We start from the raw sequence: 21,887 nt of genomic DNA, 5'->3' as shown, positions 1-21,887 counted from the left end.
TCTCCTGTCCACCTCTCCTCTGACTCAGGTTTCTGGTCACCTTTAGTACTCTTGGCCTCTCCTTCTTCTGGAACATTCTTCCCTGACCCTGCAAGACCCAGCTCAAGTGTTATTTCCTCAAAGAAGCCCTCCCCGAGCACCCCTTCCTGCCTAGCACTAATTCCCAACCTGTAACTGCACTGGCGTGCAAGACTCCACTAGAACGCAGCGCCTCAAAGCCACTTAGCCCAGCGCCAGCCCAGCCCACGAAGGGTATGGGTACACTGTTATCCTTGGGATTCACCTCAAGCCATGTTCAGGCACTTTGGAGATTAAACTGGTTTGGCAGCCTGTCTGTGGAACCTGACCACCACTGCTCCAAGCTCCAGCTCCGTAAGGTAAGGCCTGTTCGCCTGAGCACACACAAACACTGCACGCCAAGCCTGAAGGTCCAAAACGTTTTTATTCTCGTTCTGCCTTGGGTGCTCTAGTTTTGCAAGCATGAATAAATGGAATCAACAATAATTCTCTCCCTAAATGTCTTTCATTAAAAGGTGCCACTTACAGTTTCCTGTTTTTCCTAAAGAGAGTGTGATTTGAGAGTAACCTAAAAAAGAGGCTTGAGGATTGCAGTCACATCGGGGTTAATCACTGTGTCTCCTGCCAATTCCTCTCACTGAGCAGTGAAAGGCCGCCGGCAGTTATAAATAGCAGCCCTGAAGCTCTGTCCTTCCAACAGGGAGAAAGAACTTGGCAACCAGGAGAGACATGAGGGTGAGGTGGGCAAAGAATCCTTAGCCCGGTCTCTGCCGCCGCTGGGACATGTGACCCTCAGGAATGCTGCGAGACCCGGCAGAGGAAGGAGACAGCTCGCTGCCTTCCCCTCAAACTCCTGCATCCAAACCCAAGAGGGCCTGGGAAAGTCTGTTGGTTCACCCTGGAGTGCCCCCAGCAGCAAAAAGGGGAGCCAAGGAGCAGGAACAAACATTCTCCAGAGTGCCTCCCTCTGAGGAATTCCCAGAGGGGGACCCCGACTCTCAGCCAGTACATGGCACCGAGAATAGGGGATTCCTTCCCCTTGGAGTGCCCTTCCATCTTCCTTGGTTCACAGGACAGTCTCCCGGATGACACCAATAAGGCTGTGTGGCCGCTCAGCCTCTGCTCTCGAAGGTCTCCTCTCCACTCTCGGTCTCCCTGCCGGGACGAAGGTGCTCAGGTCACCGCAGCTCCGCAGGTGCAGCAGGCCAGGCTGTCTCCGCGAGGGCAGCGGGTGGACCCTGGAAGTGCTGGGCTGCGGTGGGGCCATTATCTTTGAGAGAATAAGGAGAGGGCGGGAGAGGCTAAGCTTCACCAGATGAGGCCCACTGTCCTGTGTTCTGTAACTATCCTTGTATTTTTAAATTTTTTTAATGCTGCACCGCAATTACACATAATAGTGGGACTCAAGCTATGTTCATATATGCACATAATTTGATCAGTCTCATTCCCGAGCACCTTCCCTTTCCTTCCCCTCCTACCTCCTCTATCCACTTACCGTACTCTACTACTCCTTTCAATTATTATTTCAATTGGTGCATTATGTTTATATATTTACATGCATCGTGGTCTATTCACACATAGACATGGCACATTTGGTAGGTTTTTTTCCCCAGTACTGCCCCCTGCCCTCCCCTCCTCCCTCCCTCTTAATCCGTTCCTCTACTCTATTGGTCTCCCCTCTATTTTCATGAGATCTCCCTTCTTTTAAATTTCTCCCCCCCCACCAGGTTTTTAATTGCTTCCAAAAATAAGGGAAAGAAAAGGGGGTATCTTCCCAAAGTAGAACCTATTTGGAATTACAGAGATACTTTTAATATACTGGCTCTTTTCTAAAGTTCTTAAGAAATTCTCCAAACTTTCTACTGTTTTAACGGTAGACCCACCACACTCAATTGGTCAACTGCAATTTCTTGCTTTATATTTCACATTCTTCTCATCAGTTTTCTCCAACTTCCCTATAGTCTAAGCCAGAGATTCTCATTACTAGAGAGGTGGGGGGGGGCATGGAAGGTGCTAGAGACATGAATGCCCACACGCAACCGATTCTGACAGTCTAGAGGGCAGTTCAAGCATGGGCGTTTTTAACAAGGACACAGGTGAAATTTAGTTACCACTGGTCTGGTCAGATCATGGGTTTAAAAAAAAAAAAACGTCACCTAGGACCAATAATGCTCCGGGTGGATCTCACGACCCTTCAATAAACAAAATTTAGATCAGGCCAATTTATTTGGAAAAACTATTTAAGAATGGTTCTGCAAGATCTGTTTCGCAATGGGTTTGAATGTATAATATCAGTTACTCTAAAGATGGCAAAAATATGGGAAGGCCCTAATCCAGCTAGGACTGAAAGAGGAGGGATGTCCAGTTAATGTAATTTTGGAGAATTATACAGACATGTCCATGGGACCTCTGATAACAGCAGCACCTTGGGGAACTCAGGAGCTGCCACCTCCCATTGCACAATAACCATCCTGAGGACTTTGTTTCATTTGTACCATTCTGAGCCGGTTAGGTCATTAGGAGGTTAGTCTCCCAAAGATGGGATGTTAAATTTTGCTAACACTCTGAAATAATATTATATTTGTCTTGAAGGCCTGCCTTTGTTTCTTGATCAAGGAGAAAATTCTAACATTCATTAAATTTCACTGTGTTAAATGATAAGTTTAGGAGAAGTGTTTTTTGATATTGAGGGGAATTAAAATGCACTCATTCTAGTGAGGGTAAGGAAAGTGAAAGTGTGCAAGGCTGGGTTGAATCAGTGTCCCCTTCTGTTGTCCTTGCCTGCCTTCTGGGAGGGGTGTGGCATCATGATAACTGACTTCCGGGGATCCAATTCTGGAAGGCCCCAGCATATGTCAGCCACAACAATCTCAGTACTTGAAATTTTAACCAGTCTAGGATTCAAGGACCTGGCAAACGTTTGTAATTGTAACACCTGGACAACTGTAAGTGCCTGTTCTTTTTCCTCAGAGCTATTTCTCAGAGAGCAAGACTTTGAAGAAGTCTGAAGGATGCTCCAGCTCTTCCCCAACAGCGAAGGTTGGTGGCCTTCGAAAAGTAGTTCCAAATACTCCTGTTTATTGCGCTACTGGGGCTGGACTGAATGAAGGGAGCAGAGAATGACAACTAATGTAGGTCAGGGTTGCCAGGATATAACTGTCTCCCCTACATAGGCTACTAAATGGAACCTGACCCAGAATCATTGACTGAACACTCTTTTAGAGAGCAAACCACAGCAGGGTCTGAAGTTCAAGTATCTCTTCCTGAAAGTAATCAGCTCGTTCTTCTCCCCTGGGTCCCTGAGGGAGTAGGAGAGATTTTGACTTCCGGTTTCAATAAGAAGTGGAAGAACAGAGAAGAGAGCAAGAAGTGGGTGTATTCAAGCTACCTTAAATTTTTACCTAGAATCCTGGAAGCGGTAATTACCCTGAAAATCGTCCAAATTCAACTTGAGAAGTATTTGTTTGGTATTTACTGCTCAAAGGCGCTGAGCCAGGTCACACCAAGTGCTTCTGTGCACTGACCCACAGCAACAGGGTAAACACCTAAAAGTTAACAGTTTTTCAAATGCTGGAGAGGTTTTTACCAGGAGGCAATTTCACTAATTCAGAGGTCTGGGGGTTTAGACCACCATCTTATTTATCATTTTAATTCCCCTCAATATCACCTAGCCCAATCCTTCACTTTAGAGATGAGAAACCTGAGATCCAAAAAAAGGATTATGTGCAAACCCAATTTTACCATTTCCCTGAATTACTCCCACTTAGAAAACTGCCTTATACTTTTCAGTTGTGGAAAGGAAAAAGTGTTTATTCCTTTAAGTCCTATTGGCTCATTTATCTTGCTAAGCAATTTGTGAGAATGTGAATCACTCCCAGAATCTTGCCAATATTAAGATTCACCTTCGGTCATCGTTTTTGAAGGATTGAGAAAACACTTCACATCAAGGGAAATCTTGAATTCAGGAACTCGAATGTTGTGAAGGATACTATCTGCATCCTTTGCTTTTTCTAGGCCTGCTTCCATGTCCCAGAAAACTGGGTTGTCTTCCCACCACAGAAAAGTCACTGCATCTAGAAGAAAGCCTCTCTGGCTTCCTCTCTCCCCATCCCCTGATCTCCTATCCCCAGGTGCCTAGAGACAGGGGCCTGAACCTACTCTGCCCTGGGTGGGAAATCAGAGAGCTACTTAAGCTGCTACGGGAACCAGTTATCAGATTCATGCCCAATATCAATAACAAAACTACCTGTTCCAGGAAACTGGCACTTGTGATGGCTTCCTCCATGTGCTCTTCGTCAGACTTCAAAACAGATTTAATGTTTTCTACAAGTTCATGGATGTCTGGGGTCATACTGCAGGAGGATTGCTCCAGGAACCTGGCCACCAGCAGTTTGGTATCTATGTAAGACTTATAGTCTATCAAAGACCGTGGTCTGCATCTTGACGCTCTTGGTCTCAAGCCTCTTCTTAGAGTCACTGCGGCCAGATCCAGCCTCCTTTCGGTCTGTGTCGCAGCTTCACAGCTGAGCACTGGGGTGGCTGTGGGCAGATAAATAACATGTACTCATTGGCCAAGCCCCTTTGAACACAGGCCACAGAACTGAGCACGGAAAGCATCTGACAAATGCCAATAGCCATGCACATCTTGCTTTTCATCTTACAGAAGGAAAAGGGGGGTTGGGACAACTGTGGCACAAGCCAATTCCCTGAAGTGCATTTCCAACTGGACATGTCCCAAGACATTCAACTATGACACATAAAGCACAATCCCCAAGGTAAAGACAGATGACAGAGAATAGAATCCAGAATGTAACCTATAGTGGAGCAAGTTCCATGGGGTATGGCAGATAGATGGGATGGATGAGCTAAGCAGAAAAATCATGGTTGACCAATGAATGAATATTCCAAGCAGGGAGGATGGAGGAGTTACTGACAGAAAAGAAGGGACTGAAAAGAAACAAGTGTAGTGAATATAAAGCTATGTTCACTTTGACTGTACCTTTGTCCTAAACATCCTCAAGGGCATTGTACTGACTTCTATTACCGATGTTCACACCATGGCTATGAGGTAGATCTATATGGCTATTACAGAAAATTAGGTGCAGAAAAATTACACATCATTCTGAAAGTCAAAAAGGGGCCTGGGAAATCCATTAGAGGCTCTAATTTCCATGGCTACCTGCATCATCAGCAAAGATGTAAAGACCAGCCAAATGCTATTGCACCATGAAGCATGTGAGGTGAAACAAAAGTCTGGTCTCCATGTGTCCAAAAGCTAGCCAGCAGCCTTCAGTGTGTATAAAACTGGTGACTTTAGTCTGGGAAGACCTGATACGCATTTAGTATTCAAGGAAGACAGGAAGCTGTGGAGCAGCAGTGGAGTGGAGAGGAGGTGGAGGAACAGGAGCAATCCCTTTCCTCTAAAGAAAGTAGATCTGAGGAGCCCTAAACTGGGGCTAGAGGTCATTCTCTCAGGCTGCCATTTGCATGTTACAGAGAGCAAAAGCCTTCCAGAAATACACACTAAACACACTCATGTGTGAGGACAGTCAGAATCTACACTAGTTTGGTTGAAAGCGACCTAGTGCCTTCCCCAATGAAGCCATCCAATGGGTAACCACATGTCATCCTCACAGGGCTGAAGAATGGGAAGGGTTTCCGGAAAAATCTCCCTTAGCCATGTAAACAGCTGAGTTCTCATGGAAGCCTGCAGGTGGCCAGCTTGAGTCCTCAGCTTGCCAGGTAGGATATGGGAGACCCAAGTGGAGGCAGGTCTTGGAATCAGGGGCGAGGCTGCCCAGTCTGCTGGGTTGCAGAGGTACACTCAGGCCAGGCAACGGGACTTCCTCCCGCTCTGAAGCGGCTGCAGAAACAAGAGGAGTGTTTCCTGTGGCTCCCGCATGGTCAGTCCAGAGCTGTGGAACAACTCGTGCTGTCAGAGGGACCGAACCCAGACTGCAAGGGCTCAGACAGGAGCTAAGAGACAGTTGTGTCAGAAGGTGTCCGGAGTTTAATTTTCACAGAGTTTGAGAAGAGCAAAGACCACCTACTAGAATTGTTCCCCAAAAGAAGTCCCTGCTAATGAAATCACACAACATTTTGATTTTATTTCTTTACCTCTTTACTTTTAAATATTTTTCTACAGTAGTTAGCTATTTGGAGAATGTCTATGTGTTCAGATATTCACCAAAAAGATCCATTTAAAATTTTTTTTACATTATTCCAATAACATCTCTATTCAAGCAAACGTTTCAATGGAGAGGGAGATTAAGTGTGGGAGTATGTTTCACTTTATCTAAAGTTCTTAAAACAAGGTTAGATTTCAATAATTCAATCTACTCCCACACAGTAGAAAAGATAACAAATGTTTAATTATAGAATGGGGGGGGGGGTAAAAACAATATATCCCTATGACTTATTCCCACAGAATTATAAGCAACTAGAAATCAGAACTAGGTTTCCATAATTTTCTTCCTGTAGGACCAGTGTCATATGCAACAAAATACCTTTGATGCCAATGACTTCAAACACAAATTCTTTTCCATCCTTAAAAAAAGTGTCAGAAATAAATCCCAGTGTGCATACAGAATACCTATTTCCTCACAACTTCTAACCTCCTTCGAGATCCCACTTAAATTGCAGGTCCCTGGGCTGGCCAGAATCACCTGCTTCACCTGACATCTTTAGGCAAATAAGCACAGTGGTCTGCAAAGAGCTTGGGGGATGACATCACCTCTCTCCTCAGAATGGTGAAGGACAGGGTCACTCTTTGATCTTGTCCTTAGCGGTGGGAGGGCTCTCCAGTTTCTTGAGGGATGCTCTGGATGTGAGCTGGGAATTGCTGTGGGTGTGCTTTCTTCTCCAGGTGTGTTAGAAATGTCCCCACCTGATTTTTTTTAAAGGAAAAAAACAAATTATTTCACCATCTATAGCCTTGAAATTGTTGGGCAGGAAACACCTGTGAGCCCAAACCTGCCAGGGTAACAGTAGTATAGTTAATAACATTTACTTAGGCTGCTGGCCCAGTAAGTTTTTATTTCCTAGCTCTATGGGAAAACTGACTTCTCCAAACCACTCCAAAAACCAAAAAAAAAAATTAAAAATTAAAAAATAAAAAAAAAATGTTAAGCCCAAGAGCAAAATAAAGAATGCATGCCAAAATGTCAGGTTTTTTTGTTTTGTTTTGTTTTTTGCTCAGAATCTTCTCCACTGAAGAATCCTGATACAGCTCTGCAAAGAGATTCAAGAGATTTTATCATTTCTAAATGTTCAGAATGAGTTTGTTTCCATGGAAGGAACTACCTGCACAAGTGAGGGGCTGCCCCAAGCTGTAGACCAAAGCCTGGCAGAGGGACATCTGCATAATTCAGAGTTCACCCAGAGATGCGGAACTCCAGCATAGTCCAGTTAAGGAGCCAGTGGCTACTAAATCAGTCAGTAAAACCACTCAAGATTTGGATGACCTCTGCTCAGAAATAAAAGTACATCATTTGGGAACCTGATCTGCAGTTTGGAAAATATTTTTTAATGCAAATATTACAAACACATTTAGGGTAACTGAATATTAATTCATAATTCTACTTCAGATGGATGGGGGGGCTGGGAGTGTAGTTAAAGCACATGCCTCACACGTATACACACAAGGTAAACAGAAACCCATTCCAAATGGTACTGTTGAAAAATTACTTCTATCTAAAATAGCTAAAAGTTGATTCATTATTTATTACCATTTGCAATTTTGTCCTAGTGGACAATTCTTTGGGCCATTTAAAACCTCCCCAAAGAGAGAAAGCTATAACAATGATATCATTAAATTCCAAGGACAAATGTGAACTGACTCTAGTATTTACCATAGGACTAAAAGTCAGAATTCACCAAATGTTAAAGCAGCATGACCAGGGCGCAAGGTTATAAATGACATAGTGCAATCCTACAACATACCACCCTGCAATAAATGAAACCTTTATTCCTTCAAAGGACTCCAGCTTATTTTAATAGGAGAAAGAAAATAACAGAAAAGATAGGAAGGCCAAATTAAACTTTAATCTATTTCACAGGTTCCTGGAAATAGTCCTGATTATTCATAAAAGATTCTAAGGATAACTTATCTTTTTCTTTTCACAATTATGTCCCACTTACAAATACTATTAGTTAATAATATTTTTGCACCTGGAAAGAAGTATATAGGATACCTGACCTCCAACAAAACAGAAGACACATTGTTTTTCTACCATGTTTTAATGAACTGAATCATGACTTTGGGCAGTGGGAATGTGTCTATTACCTTGAGTCACTTGTGTGCAAACTGGTTCCAAAGGGCTCGCAGCAGCTTCTGATCCTTCTGGTATTTGGAATGAAGATCCCTGCATCACAGGAAAAGACAGGGTTATTTTGCTGATATTCAACTCACTGCCCATCCCCAGTGCACTCCTTAAAATGATGTGCAGGGCAGTCTCCCCTGAGAGAGCCATGTGGCCTGCTTACAGTCAATGTACAAAAGGCAGACACTCTGGACAGTACCTGCTCCTGGTCCATCTGGCTCACCACAGCTTCATATGGAGGTGGGGGGTCCAGGGGACAGAACACTTCCACACCTTTGATTCGAGCTCCGTAGATGTGTGGCAGTGGAATGATGTCAGGACCAACCATCCTAGGAAGAGCATCTTGGCATAAGGAATCACTTCTGCAGACTGGGCCTCTGACTGCAGTGGCTCCTGGACACTAGAGCCTCTGCCTCTAGACTATGGGGAAAACCACTTGCCCCCATCGGAGTCCAGGAGAGGGAGGTCAATCTGCACTGCTCCTGATGGAGCTCCCAGAGTTCCTAACAAGTGACCACACATCAAAGGCAACACCATCATGCTTTTAAGTCAAAAAGCAAACAATGATCCATAGAGACAGCCAACGGAGGAGTGGTTGCCAGAAACTGAGGGAGGGGAGGAGGGTGTGGCAAACTGGCGAAAGGTCTTGAGTTCATCTGTGTTATGAACACCAACAACAGAGACCACAAAGCTATAACAAACTCAAGATTTCAGGAAAGGAATATATTTGAAGGTTCTCCCATTCAGCCAAAACAGAGAGTGTGGATTTAGAGAAGGTGGACTTTAGAAGATAAATGTACCACATATCCTGTGAATTTATTAAAATGGTGGCTGCTGTTCTCTTGGTTTAATTTCTCCCTTGAAGCCCTCCCTTCCCCAGTCCTGCAGGCCTTCACTGTTACCTCTCTCTTCTTCTTCATCGTCTCCCACCTCTGCTCTTTAAGAGGAGATGGCTTATGGGGTAAAAATGGGAGCGCATATCCCACTTGAATCAAAGTGTGAAATATGATATATCAAGAACTATGTAATGTTTTGAACAACCTACAATAAAAATTAATTAAAAAAAAAAAGAGGAGATGGCTGAGGATTCTTTAGTTATTAAAATTTATATTTCCAATATTTACCCATAAAAGTGTTATAACCCCCACACTTAATCATTTATTATTAAACTACAGACTTTCTTTCCCAACTGACTTACTCCCACCCAAATAAAACTACATGCTTTTTCATCTTAAGTGCTGCCTAAATGATAGGGGTTTTTGTTTGTCTTGCACCATTGGTAAGGGATCACCAATAGCAAAATAAAAAACAAACACAAAAACCCATGAGATTTCCTGCCCGTGTTTGTAGAAAATTCTACCAAAAAAAAAAAAAAAAGCCTCTGATAATGAAGAATGTAAATTTTAAAATAATTACTATAAAATACACAAAAAGGTCAGAAAACCTATACTCTGATTATGGAGTAATATAGAATGAAAAAAAAAAAGATAATGGGCAAAGTTCAATGTCTGCTCTTGAAAAATAAAAAGGGAAAAAACCCAAGAGATAATGAGAAGATAGATTCTGAGCCAGTTACAAACAGGGGACTGTTTTGGGGGGAGAAGTGCTCTCTGGATTTAAAATTATTTCATTTATTCCTTGCGCCCATTTACAAAATGTGATTGGTAAAAGGGAGTGGGGAGTGTCAAAAAATGTGATATTCTTTTTTCCTAAGAATAAAACTCATGAAAATCTGAGATTTGGAAGAATGAGAAATGGGAGAACACTCCTCTCTCCTTTATATTTGTCTATCCATAAACAAGGATCTCATTCCCTGCCAGTCCTGAAAGCGGGAACAGCAGGGTCTAGGTGGACTCATCCAGTCTGAACAGAGGGTCAAGCATAAAGGGTCCTGGCCTGGGAGGATTGGGAGGGTCCCAGCAAAGTCATCCTGCAGGAGATGTTCTCCCTGAGAAAAGGACTTGTGAGCAGGTCTCATCCAACTTCCCTCTCCAGCTAAAGCTGCATCAAGAACCACATAAACGCTAAGCCACTTCCTGGATCTAACTGAAGACTCTTTTTGACCAAGGAACTATGCAGTTTTTTTTTTTTAATCAATGAGACCTATAGACCCCTAGAGGGACAGTCTTCAGTCCTCATTTGCATAACCCCATGCACCATCTTTCCAATCTTTACACACCTTTGGCTTCCCCACCTCAGCAAATGGCACATGCAGAGGGCTGCCATGTCCTCTGCCTAGGCAGTTACTGCCCCCAGCTTTGCTTGCCTGTTCATTAGCTCTCAAGGTTTTCTTTGACATTTCCAACCCAGTGGTACCTACATGTTCAGAGAGGAACCCTTGCTGAGGGTCAAGAGGTCAGAGGAGCAGGCTTCCATTTTAGACCCTAAACTACAGCAAAATATCTTCAGAAGGAAATTTGAAGGGAAGAGGAAATACAGTATATGTAAGTAGAACACAAAATGAATGACTTTCTCAGTGATTACCGCATTGACTACAAAAGCCCCATTTATGGGAGATACTCTAGAGTTGATGCAGGAGGGAAGTTCCTTTCCTATCAAGCAACTTTTTATTTTACTTGCCTTGGGAAAACAAGGATTCGTGGGGGCAAAGGGGTCTGCTATACACTGGCAGGTTGCTTTTGCTTTACTCTGACGGCCTGTGGTGTGCTCAGGATCCTGTCTGTGTCCAGTGCTTCTGGGTGATTTCAATGCATGACCAGGATTAAGCACCACTGCAGAAGGAAATGGACCCGGTGGTTGAGATTAAAGCCCTGCTCTATCTGGGTAAGTTAATCAGATTTTTATTAAGAATGAAGGTCTTTAGAAAACTGCTGCCAGATAAGATTAAGAGCTCAATGTTTCTCAAGAGTAGGACACATACTGAGAACATTTTAAAGCTCACAACTGATAATAGTAGAACATCACTGGTATGGCCTGAATGTGTCCCCCAAAATTCCTGTGTTGGAAACTTATTCCCCAACACAAAAGTGTCGGAGGTAGAGCCTCTGGAGAGTGGTTCAGGTCATGAGGGCAGAGCCTTCATGAATAGATGAATGCTGCAATAAAAGGGGCTTGCGGAAGGAGGTTCTCTTTTGTTCTTCTGTCATGTGAAGACACAGTGTTCCCCCTCTCTGGAGGACACAGGAACAGAGTACCATCTTGGAACCAGAGGTCAAACCTTTGAGCACCTTTATCTTGATAAGTTCTTCCATAACTGTAAGAATAAATGTCTATTCTTTATAAATTTCCAGGGTGTTACTCTGCTATGGTAGCACATACAGACTAAGAAAAGTAGTCTAAACTTTGGTTTTAAGAAAGTTTTTTTTTATGTCCATTATCTCTTAACTGACCTCCCAGCAGCTGTGTGACAACACAGGTGAATGAAGAAACAGAGGCTCAGAAATGGAAAGAGACTGGAGTCCAGGGTCACCTGTAAAGACACTCCCAGAGTCAGGGCTCTTTCATGTTCATCATGAAGTCTCTAGGAAAACTGATCATGGGCCTGAAAATGAAGAGGTCACTCCAACAGATGACACAAAACATGTTCTACTCTATGCTATAAATAGGCCTTGGCAACTTACCCCAGGTTGATGCTGCAACCAAGGCACCTTTGACCAAGCGAAGATCTCTTGCTATCCACGGAAACCTGTACCCTGTCACTGGGCACATGGTGGCAGAACTGCTGCCTTTTTAATTCCTGGCACAAGCCAACTTCTAAGGATGGGGGATATCCTTGAGTAGTAGAGTAAGGGTACACAGCCCTCTCCTCTACTTACAAATCAATTCACAATGTAGATAGCCATCTTTGGACAGAAGCCTCAACTGCAATCAGACTTCTGTTTATGACAGTAACTTGAGAAGCCCTTTCTCAAGAAGATACCAAAGCCTGAAGTAGTTGTATTTATAGAAGTTAAATAAATAAATCTCTTCTGAGAGGGCCTACTACCTTACAGGAAATAGATGGCCTCTTTGGTGCAAAAACTGTTGACATACCTGGCCATGGAAATATGGACAAAAACATTCCTGCATATCTTTGCCTACCTGCTTATAAGAATCAGCAACTGAGGCTGAACAGCTAATATCTATAAAGTTGAGTTACACTGTGAATCTAGCAAATTCAGTCAAATTTAAAAATACCTTTGACAGAATTTACGTATCTAAATATAAGTTCAATCATTTTAAAAGGAAAAGTATACTGCACTCTGATATTGCAGAAATGCACAAAATGAGGGTGTTTGCCCACTGGCGATTTGATCCAGAACTCCAGGCGTGTATTCCAGACTGGGTGGGTCTTCTTTCTTACAAGGGTATTTTGCTTGAGTTCCCTGACCCCCAGTGCCCTACCAATTTCTGGACAGTTCTGAATGGTAAAGCCCTTGGTGAGAAGCATGTCAGTCTTCTCCCAACTTGGATTTGACCAGAGGCTATCTCAAGACTCAGAAGAACAAATATAAAAATACACCCAGGTCCCCAAAATGTGTGGAATCCACACTGACAAACATCAAGATGGTGGAGCAGAAAAGAGAAAGGGAAGAAGAGAAAGCAAGGTGGGGAGACTGCAGGACATGTGCTGGACAGCAGGACTCCTGAAGCACATGAGTCACTCTCCCTTTCTGCCACTGCAGGAAATCAAATCTGTCTGTTGCCTCCTCTGAGGTCAACCAAGTGCTCACCCGCAAGCTCACAGAGCCAGGATTCTTACTGAAGATGGCATCTCTCTTCCTAACGATGAAGCAACAGTCGTTTTCACTGTCCTCCAGCATGCCCTCTGTAGACTTCCTGAAACTGGGCTACAGTTTTAGCAAATATGTCCAGTGGCACCCAAATAATCTGTGTTTTGTTGCTATAGCTCTTCAGCAACTGTATGTCTTGGTTCATTTCCTGCAAGACTATGGAAGCTACCCTGGCCCCTGAAGCTTAAAAATGCCAGAAGGCCACTCCCCAAAGAGAGGCTGAGCTATCCCACAGCTGCCCCAGGCCATCTGTCCACTCAGCTGACACCCTCTCCAGCTTGTGATCACTGTTGTCTCTGTCTGGGCAGGGAAGGGAGGGGGTTCAGGATTTTCTAGAAGGACAGGTCAGGAAGAGCATTAACAGTGCCTAGTGGGACCCATTTAAAAAGTCACATATAGCTGCCCTGAACTTTAGAAAATGTTTTTCCAATAACCACAAGCCTGGCACCAAGACGGTTTGTTAACTTTACATATACTACAGATATTAAAAAGTTGAAATGCATGGCCCTCAGGATAACAAGCTCAAGACACTAGTCTTACTGCAAATTCAGAGGTTTTTCTTTGGGGGCCTTAAATATAAGTTTGCTTATTGTTTAAACTCAGCTTAAGGTCACTTCTTCCAGGAAGCCATTCCCATCTCACTATTCTAGGTTAGGCAGACCTCCTCTGTGCACCCCAAGTGTCTCTTTTGATTATAGTGTGATCCTTCAACACACATTCTAATGACCTAGGTGTATACTCCTTGATCAGAGGCGAGGAAGCAGGTCTAGCTCATTTTGAATTTCAATAACCCAACACAGCAGTAAGCAAGCAGCTAAGGATTGACTTATGTTTGCTGCATTACTAAATGCATTGTTCTTAAAGGTTCATTTCTAGAAGTCACTAACAACTAGACAAATACAGGTAGAATTTCATTCTACAAATGATAATTCCAGATATTTGAAAAAGATGGTCAAATTCTGAGCTGGAGTTTGAAAAAAAAAAAATAAGCAAGGTGTCTATTTTTCTAAACCAGGATAATGCAATTAATAATTAATCTTTTCTTAATGGCTGGGAAGAATTTCATGATTGTTGGGACCTGCTGATGGTGTTATAATGAAACATCGATTTGGTCTAACTGGGAGCGTTTCCAGGGTAACAGCGACTTTCAATCATGTCAAATTACAGTTGTTATCTCCCTGGGTGTCAGTTTTCTCTAGGAAGCTAATTGAAATTGAAAAAGTATCTCTTTGGGTCAAGGTTTGACTTTTCTTCCGATTCACTGGGTTTTTCAGACAAAAGAGAAAAGAGACAATGAGAATTGAGAACCCCTACAAATAACACAATCCATCTATATTTCCAAGAAAAGTCAGAGTCTTGCTGGGACCTCTGGAGACTCAGTTTTCAAGACAGAGGACCCCACTGAGAACCGCAGCAGGACTTAGGGACCATACCTGCGGTTCATGCGCGGTGTGCAGGAGTAAAATGTGGCAAAGTAGGAAGGGGGAGGCACAGGCGGCACGAAGTCATCAGGGTCTGGAATGCGTCCGTGATCTTCCACGTCTTCTGCAGACATCTGGGACTCATCCTGATTAAAGGGCACTTTGGTGAGTCAGCACAAGGGCGAGGGGAGAAAAGCAATGGGTCACACCAAAGGGCGAGGGGCTGGCTCCGTGGACTCGGCACCAAAAGCGCCTCGCGTAGACTTACGATGCAGGATCGCCGGGTGGCAAAGATCTGCAGGTAGCGCAGGGCGGCGGCCACCAAGCAGACGGTGGTGGTCAGCGCGTTCAAGGCACACAGGGCAAAGAGGACTTTCTGAAACACGAAAAGAACGTTGCTACGGAGCACCTGAGTGCAGACACCCGCAATGCAGTGTTAAAACATATTTGAATCATAAGCACAACATCCTGGGGAGACAAGGGCCCTGAAAAGACAAGTTTGAGATGGGTCTGGCTCCCGGAAGTCACCAATATTAAGGCCGGCTGTTATTATGACCCTCCTGCAAGAGTGTGCACTTTTAAATCTTTAAAACTCATCTCAGAAGTTGACTGTCTCAAAAAGACCTGGTATGATGATGTTACAGTTGGCCCTCTGTATCCTTGGGTTCCACATCTGCAGATTCAACCAACTGAAGATAGAAAATATTCAGAAAAAAAAAATGGACTGACAATGCAGACTTTTTTCTTGCCATCATGCCCTAAACAGTACAATAATTATATAATATTTACATTGCATTAGGTATAGAAAATAATCTAGAGATGATTTGAAGAATACAAGAGGATATGTGTAGATTCTATGCAACTGATATGCTGTTTTATATAATGGTCTTGGACATCACACATTTTGGTGTTCCCAGGGGTCCTGGAGCCAATCCCCCATCAATACTAAAGGATGATGGTATTGCTTTTTGCAAGCACCAGAAGGCTATCTAGAAACATACCTTCCAAGGGAGTAGCAAAGTTATCTTCTGAAATTGGTGTTCCCTAGGATGTAATTCCCAGCCTCCCACCAGGACAGCATGGCTGCTTAATTTGTGGCCACTGATTGTATTTCAGGAGCAATTGGCAGTGCTGCTCCAAGCACCCAATTAGGGCACAGCAGGGGCCAAGGCAACCAGAGCATAAACAGGACTTCTTTCCTCTGAGCACAGCAGCAAAGGCAATTTCAAAAGTTTCTTTTGCTACAGTCCTGGCTCCTGCGTGGGGCTTTCCTCAAGTTAAGGCCTGGCTCAGAAGGTTTGGCAGTGACTCAGCCATCAAATATGTAGAAGCCAAAGAAAGCAGGCCATTTTTACATCCACTAAACCCAGGGCTGGCAGCTTTCCAATAGTTATCTTGCTCTGCTTAGAGATTCCTCCTCACAACAAAAATAAAACCAAAACAAAGATCTGCAGTAAACAATCCAAACAACAAATCAGGTTCACCAACTGATTTTGTCACTCACTGAACTGAATTTTTATATCCAATTCCCTAATAACAATTAATTTTGTATTTCTCTTTGATTGAGATAAATTGTTATTTATTTTAAGTTTTCTTTTTCATATTGTAGTTGTTACCTATTAAATGAGATAATGAATTTCTCCATTATTGTCTGGCCTACCTCTTTTTAGTCCATGTGTCACAGAACAGCAACATCTGTCAAAGCTCTATAACTCACTCATGCTAACTCACTCAAGCAGCAGAACAATGACAATGAGCTTGCAATTTAAAGTCTCTGCTAAAAGTTACACCATGCATGCAAGGGCACACATATATGTATAGTTAGGCTCCTTTCCATTTTTTGCTAACTTACAATTCTTCAACACACAGAAAGTTGTGTATTCAAAAATTTTAAATTCATAATTTAAAGAAACAATAATCTGTGGTTCTTTCCATACTCAATTCTGCCTCTGAGTCACTAATGAAGAGGTTGCTCATATCTATGATCAGCAGCTTAATTATTTGAGGACGGTGACAGGATAGGAACATTTCAAGTAACTTTGCCTTCATTAAGGGCACAATGGAATATTTCTTGGTGAGGCTGGAACATGTTCAACATACCTTAAGGAGAAGGTGAACAGCACTACAAGGCTGAACTGGAAAGAGTTTCAAGGCATTTTCTTTGTCTGTGCATTTGGCTGGTTGAAATTCTTCACAACAGAAGCAAATCTTACCTTCACCTAAATCCACCTTAATGGAAAAGAGGTAGAACAATAATTTAATTATGAACTAAAATCACTCTCTTGCTGGACCACAAAACATCAGTCCTACAGAATGCGATATAGCATAATCAGACAGTACCTGCATTAATCAGAATAGGTAAAAGTATGCTACAGTAATAACCAAAACCAAAATTTCAGTGGCTTAACCAACAAAGGTTATTTTTCATATATGGTACAAGTTCACAGCTGATCATCAAGGGGATCTACTTAACATATCCCTTGGGGACTCAGACCAATGAAACATCCACCATCTCAATGGCATGGCATGAATGACATACTGTACAGATAGAGAGCACATGATCAATGGCACACTGGCACTTAAAATAGGAACATCAGATAAAATATAGGATGCCAAATTAAATTTGAATTCAGACAAACAACAATTTTTTAAAATAAAAGTATGTCCCAAATGTTGCCTGAGGCATACTTATACAAAAAAATAACAGTTTATCCAATTAAATTATTCAAATTTAATTGGGCATCCTATATTTTTACTTATTAAATACAGCAACCCTACTTTAATGCTTCCTCCTGTGAATAATACTCATCATTTGAATTCATAATTTTATTGCCAAAGCAAATCACATGGTCATCTAACTCCAGGAAGGTGCGAAGTCCAATCCACCATGACTCCACATGATTTCTATTTCTCTATTCCTCCTTGGAACAAGCCTCCAGACCTTGCCTAAAGCCTCTCCTTCCCCCAGGTAATCCTAGGTATCATCTTACTTCCTTCCACAGCATCCATTCTTGAAGCAAGGTGCTCAGTAAGTGAGGAAGCAGGTCTGTGTGCTCCACACAGGTGGCTGCAGGACTCATTTAACACCTGACCTTCACATAGGCAGACACATCACTCCAAAATCTTTAGGGTAAATCAAGATGGATGGCAACACTTTCCAGATGAGTGAAAGTTGATCCCTTTAAACAAGACCATCTGCAAGCTGAATCATAAAAGTGATTATGCATACCAATTAATGAGCCCACAGGATAAAAGGAAGCCCCGAGGCTCTTTGCAAAATGAATGAAGGCAAGGGTGCATTTGGTGTTCCTTGTTCCTGATCCTGAACAATCTAATGCTTTCACTTCTCTCTTTAAACTCACCTCTGCCCAATATTTCTCAAGACTCCTTTTTACTTCTCTTCAGTCTTTTTCATTGATCTTCAAAACCCCAAAGACGTCTCCCCAATGCTAAATAATGAACACCCACCTTCAACCTTGATACTATCACCCACCACTATCAGATCTGTCTTTCTCCTGTTATCCTCCAACACTATAGTTTTTCAACCCTAGTCACACATTAGAATATTCCAGAGAGCTTAACCAAAAAAATGATGATGTCATCTTTAGCAAACAGGGAACTATAAATTAAATTACAGTAACCATGACGTCTCACTCTAGCCTGCTCAGACTGGCAAAAATAATTAGAGCTGGGGTGTGGTGGTGCATGCCTGTAATCCCAGAGACTCAGAAGACTAAGGCAGGGAGATCTCAAGTTCAAGGTCAACCTTGGCAATTTAGTGAGACTATCTATGTCTCAAAGTAAAACAGGGCTAGGGATATAGCTCAGAGGTAGAGTACTTGCTTAGTATACATGAGGTCCTTTAAACCCTAGAACTATAATAAAAAAATAAAATAGGAATCTTTTGCTGATAGAGATGTGGAGAGTTACTGGTGGAAATGTGAGATGATAGAGGGTAGTATCCTTTAATACTTTAGAGGGTAGTATCTTTTAATAAAGGAACTGGCTATCCAATTTAGATAAAAATATTTATTTCACATAACTACTTTGGACAATTGTTTAGCAGATTCTTAAAAAGTTAAGCCCTTTGACACATGATCCGGCAGTTCCATGCCCAGGTATCTACTCAGAAGAAATAAAATCAGGCTCCCCAAAACACTATATAATAATGTCCATAGCTACTTTGCTCATAATACTTCCAAATTGGTTGTAACCCAAATGATGTCCATCAAAATAGGAAAATGGATAAAATGAGCTGTGGTAGTTTCATACAGTGAAATATTGCTCTGCCAAAAAAGGCACAAGCACATGAGTAAGTATCAGAAATATTATGCTGAGCAAAATAAGACATAACAAGGTGCATACCATATGATTTCATTTATATGAAATTCAAGAAAAGGCAAAACTAGCCTACAGTGAAAGAAACAGGAACTATGACTACCTATGAGAGCACAGAGAGTGCCTGAAAGGGACACCAAAGAACTTTCTAGGGTTATGGAAATGTTCTGGTCAAGATGAGTACATAACTTGAGTAAAAACTCAGACAACTGTGCAATAAGATCTGTGTATTCCACTGTAAATTTAACTCAATTTTTAAAAAATGGACAGAGCCATAAGATTGTTGGATTTATAATAAATTAGACAAAAGATACACTATAGAGCAATCCCTTGCCCTGGAAGCTTATTCCAGTCAGGACTAAAAGCCTGCATTGGGATACAGTATGGTGCTGATGGCAGCATTGTTTCTATTGGCCCAAACCCAAGCCAACAACAAAACAGAATTAAAACATCTCACATTTCCACCAGTAACTCTCCACATCTCTACCAGCAAAAGATTTCTCTCTATTTTTATTTTTATTGTAGTGCTAGGATTTAAAGGACCTCATGTATACTAAGAAAGTGCTCTATCACTGAGCTATATCCCTAGCCCTGTTTTACTTTGAGACATAGATAGTCTCACTAAATTGCCAAGGTTGACCTTGAACTTGAGATCTCCCTGCCTTCGTCTTCTGAATCACTGGAATTACAGTGATAAAAGAAAAAAAAAAGGTGTTAGATCTGTATTAATTTTTGTATGATAAATATTTTAAGTGAGAAAAGTTGTAACAAAGCATATACAATATATCCTATTCTTGAAAAATCATGAACAACCCTATCCTGTAAATATTTACCAAAGGAAATTTCCCAGACTGTTACCATGAAGGTAAAATGATGTTGGGGGGAAAGAGGAAAAGGGGAAAGGAAACTATTCCCTTTCCCAAAGACTTACTTCATTTATCAATGACCTTCCTAATGAAAAACAATTAATTATAATATGATCCCATTGATGGGAAATTATGTATACTGTGTGAATAAAAAAATGCATAAAACAAAGCTAAGTGGTTAACTGAGCTAGAACTAGGATCCTTACAATACTAGGATTTTTAGTGATTCTTAAGTTCTAGTCTATATTTCATGGCTTGTTCAAACTTTCACAATTATATAATCAGAAATAATCACAGAGTTGATTTTGTAGAGGTAATTTTTTAATTCAAAATATACTTCATACAAAGTATTTATCTACCAGGGGTAATATAGACTATATAAAAAGAATTCCTACAATGCAACAAAAAATAATAATAATAATTACCTAACTGAAAAATGGGCAAAAGACTTAAACATTTTCTCCAAAAAGAAATACAAATGGCCAACAAACACATGAAAAGGTGTTTAATATCACTAATAATCAAAGAAATGCAATCAGTATTACAATTAGATATAACTTCATCATACTCATTAGGATGGCCACTACAAGAAAAATAGAAAATGGGTGTCAATAAGGATGTGGAGAAATTGGAATCCTTGTGCATTGTTAGCAGAAACCTAAAATGGTGCAGCCACTTTGGAAAATAGTATGGAGGCTCCTCAAAAAGTTAAAAAGAGAATTACTGCTGAGCATGTTGGTGCATGCTTGTAATCACCTTAGGAGGCTGAGGCAAGAGGATCACAAGTTCAAGGCCAGCCGCAGCAACTCAGCAAGGCCGTAAGCTACTTAACAAGACCCTATCACAAAATAAAATATAAAAAGGGATATGGCTATGGCTCAGTGGCTAAACACCCTGGGTTCAATTCCTAGTACCAAATTTCCAAGAAGATTGCCATATGATCTAGCAAACCCACTTCTGGGAATAAATCCAAAGGATCCCAAAAAGATATTTTTGAGATAAATTTGTGCTCATCATAACACTATACACAGTAGTCAAGAGGTAGAATATTTATCAAAGATTAATGGATAAACAGAATGGGTCATATACATCTAAAAGAATATTATTCAGAAAAAAATATTATTCAGTCTTAAAAAGAAAGGAAATTCTGGCAGAGGATTAGCAAGGATGGTGGAATATGATGGACATCATTATCCAAAGTACATGTATAAAGACACGAATTGGGAGTCAACCTACTTTATATACAAAGAGAGATATGAAAAGTTGTGGTATATATGTGTAATAAGAATTGTAATGCAAAAAAAAAAACAAAGTTCATGTATAAAGACACGAAATGGCGTGAGCATACTTTATATACAAAGATATGAAAAATTGTGCTCTGTATGTGTAATAAGAATTGTAATATATTCTGCTGTCATGTGTTTAAAAAAATAAAATCAGTTAAATAAAAATAAAATTTAAAAAATTAAAAAGAAAGGAAATTCTGATCCATGCAATAATTTTCCTGAATCGTCCTTCCATATATCATCACTTTTCACTTCTGGTCTGTGTCTTTTCTCTTTATCCCTTCTCATTTGCTGTGTGGCTAATAATTAGAAAACCAACCTTTGTCCAGAATTTTTCTCTGGGAACTATTTGTACATAGAGGAGTATGTGTGGGGTTCCTGGAAACTCCCAAGATAAAAGAGACCTAGATATAACCCTCCAGGAGATTCCAGCTGAGAAAAAAGAAGACGGGTACCTAAATATTTTTAGCACAAAAGAGAAAGGGATAGATAAGCGCCTAAGAAATGTACAGATAGAATATTCTGGAAGATTATTTTCTCTGTGGATCAGGGACTATCTCCTGAAGAAAACAGTCTTTTAATGGGGCTTTAAAAAAACTAATAGCATTTGAACAGATGGAGAGGTTAGGGGAAGGGAATCCTTGGGGGAGAGACACCATTGTTAGAAATAAGAAAATAGGGCAAGATCCTAGGAAATAACATGTGGGGTTTGCCTCAATTATAGGGATTGTGAGCTGCTCTAGTGCAAAGGCAGGATGACAATTCACAAAGGGTCTTAAAGGTTATGTGAATCCATAATTTAAGGTTATTAAGCTACAGAATCTGAAGAATTCTAAGAAAGACTATTACTCGGCATTAAAAAAGAATAAAACTATGGCATTTTCAGGTAAATGGATGGAGTTGG

The 21,887-nt window shown here is 41.4% G+C and overlaps 1 protein-coding gene across 1 annotated transcript in view; it reads right to left on the bottom strand.

The window, feature by feature from the left end:
* Positions 1-423: 423 nt before the first annotated feature.
* Entrep1 (endosomal transmembrane epsin interactor 1) overlaps positions 424-21,887 on the bottom strand; it is a 57,588-nt gene continuing 36,124 nt past the window's right edge. The window contains exons 4-11 of the mRNA XM_076843454.2: positions 16,594-16,722; positions 14,762-14,869; positions 14,506-14,639; positions 8,539-8,668; positions 8,303-8,381; positions 6,752-6,904; positions 4,265-4,557; positions 424-1,288 (exon numbers count right to left, since the gene is read on the bottom strand). Of these exons, the coding sequence (XP_076699569.2) occupies positions 1,085-1,288; positions 4,265-4,557; positions 6,752-6,904; positions 8,303-8,381; positions 8,539-8,668; positions 14,506-14,639; positions 14,762-14,869; positions 16,594-16,722 (1,230 nt within the window). The 3' untranslated portion in view covers positions 424-1,084. The remainder of the gene's footprint in view (positions 1,289-4,264; positions 4,558-6,751; positions 6,905-8,302; positions 8,382-8,538; positions 8,669-14,505; positions 14,640-14,761; positions 14,870-16,593; positions 16,723-21,887) is intronic.

The sequence above is a fragment of the Callospermophilus lateralis genome, chromosome 2 (genome assembly GCF_048772815.1).
Source record: "Callospermophilus lateralis isolate mCalLat2 chromosome 2, mCalLat2.hap1, whole genome shotgun sequence".
Classification (NCBI taxonomy): Eukaryota; Metazoa; Chordata; class Mammalia; order Rodentia; family Sciuridae; genus Callospermophilus; species Callospermophilus lateralis.
This window is presented reverse-complemented; position numbering and strand designations above follow the sequence as displayed.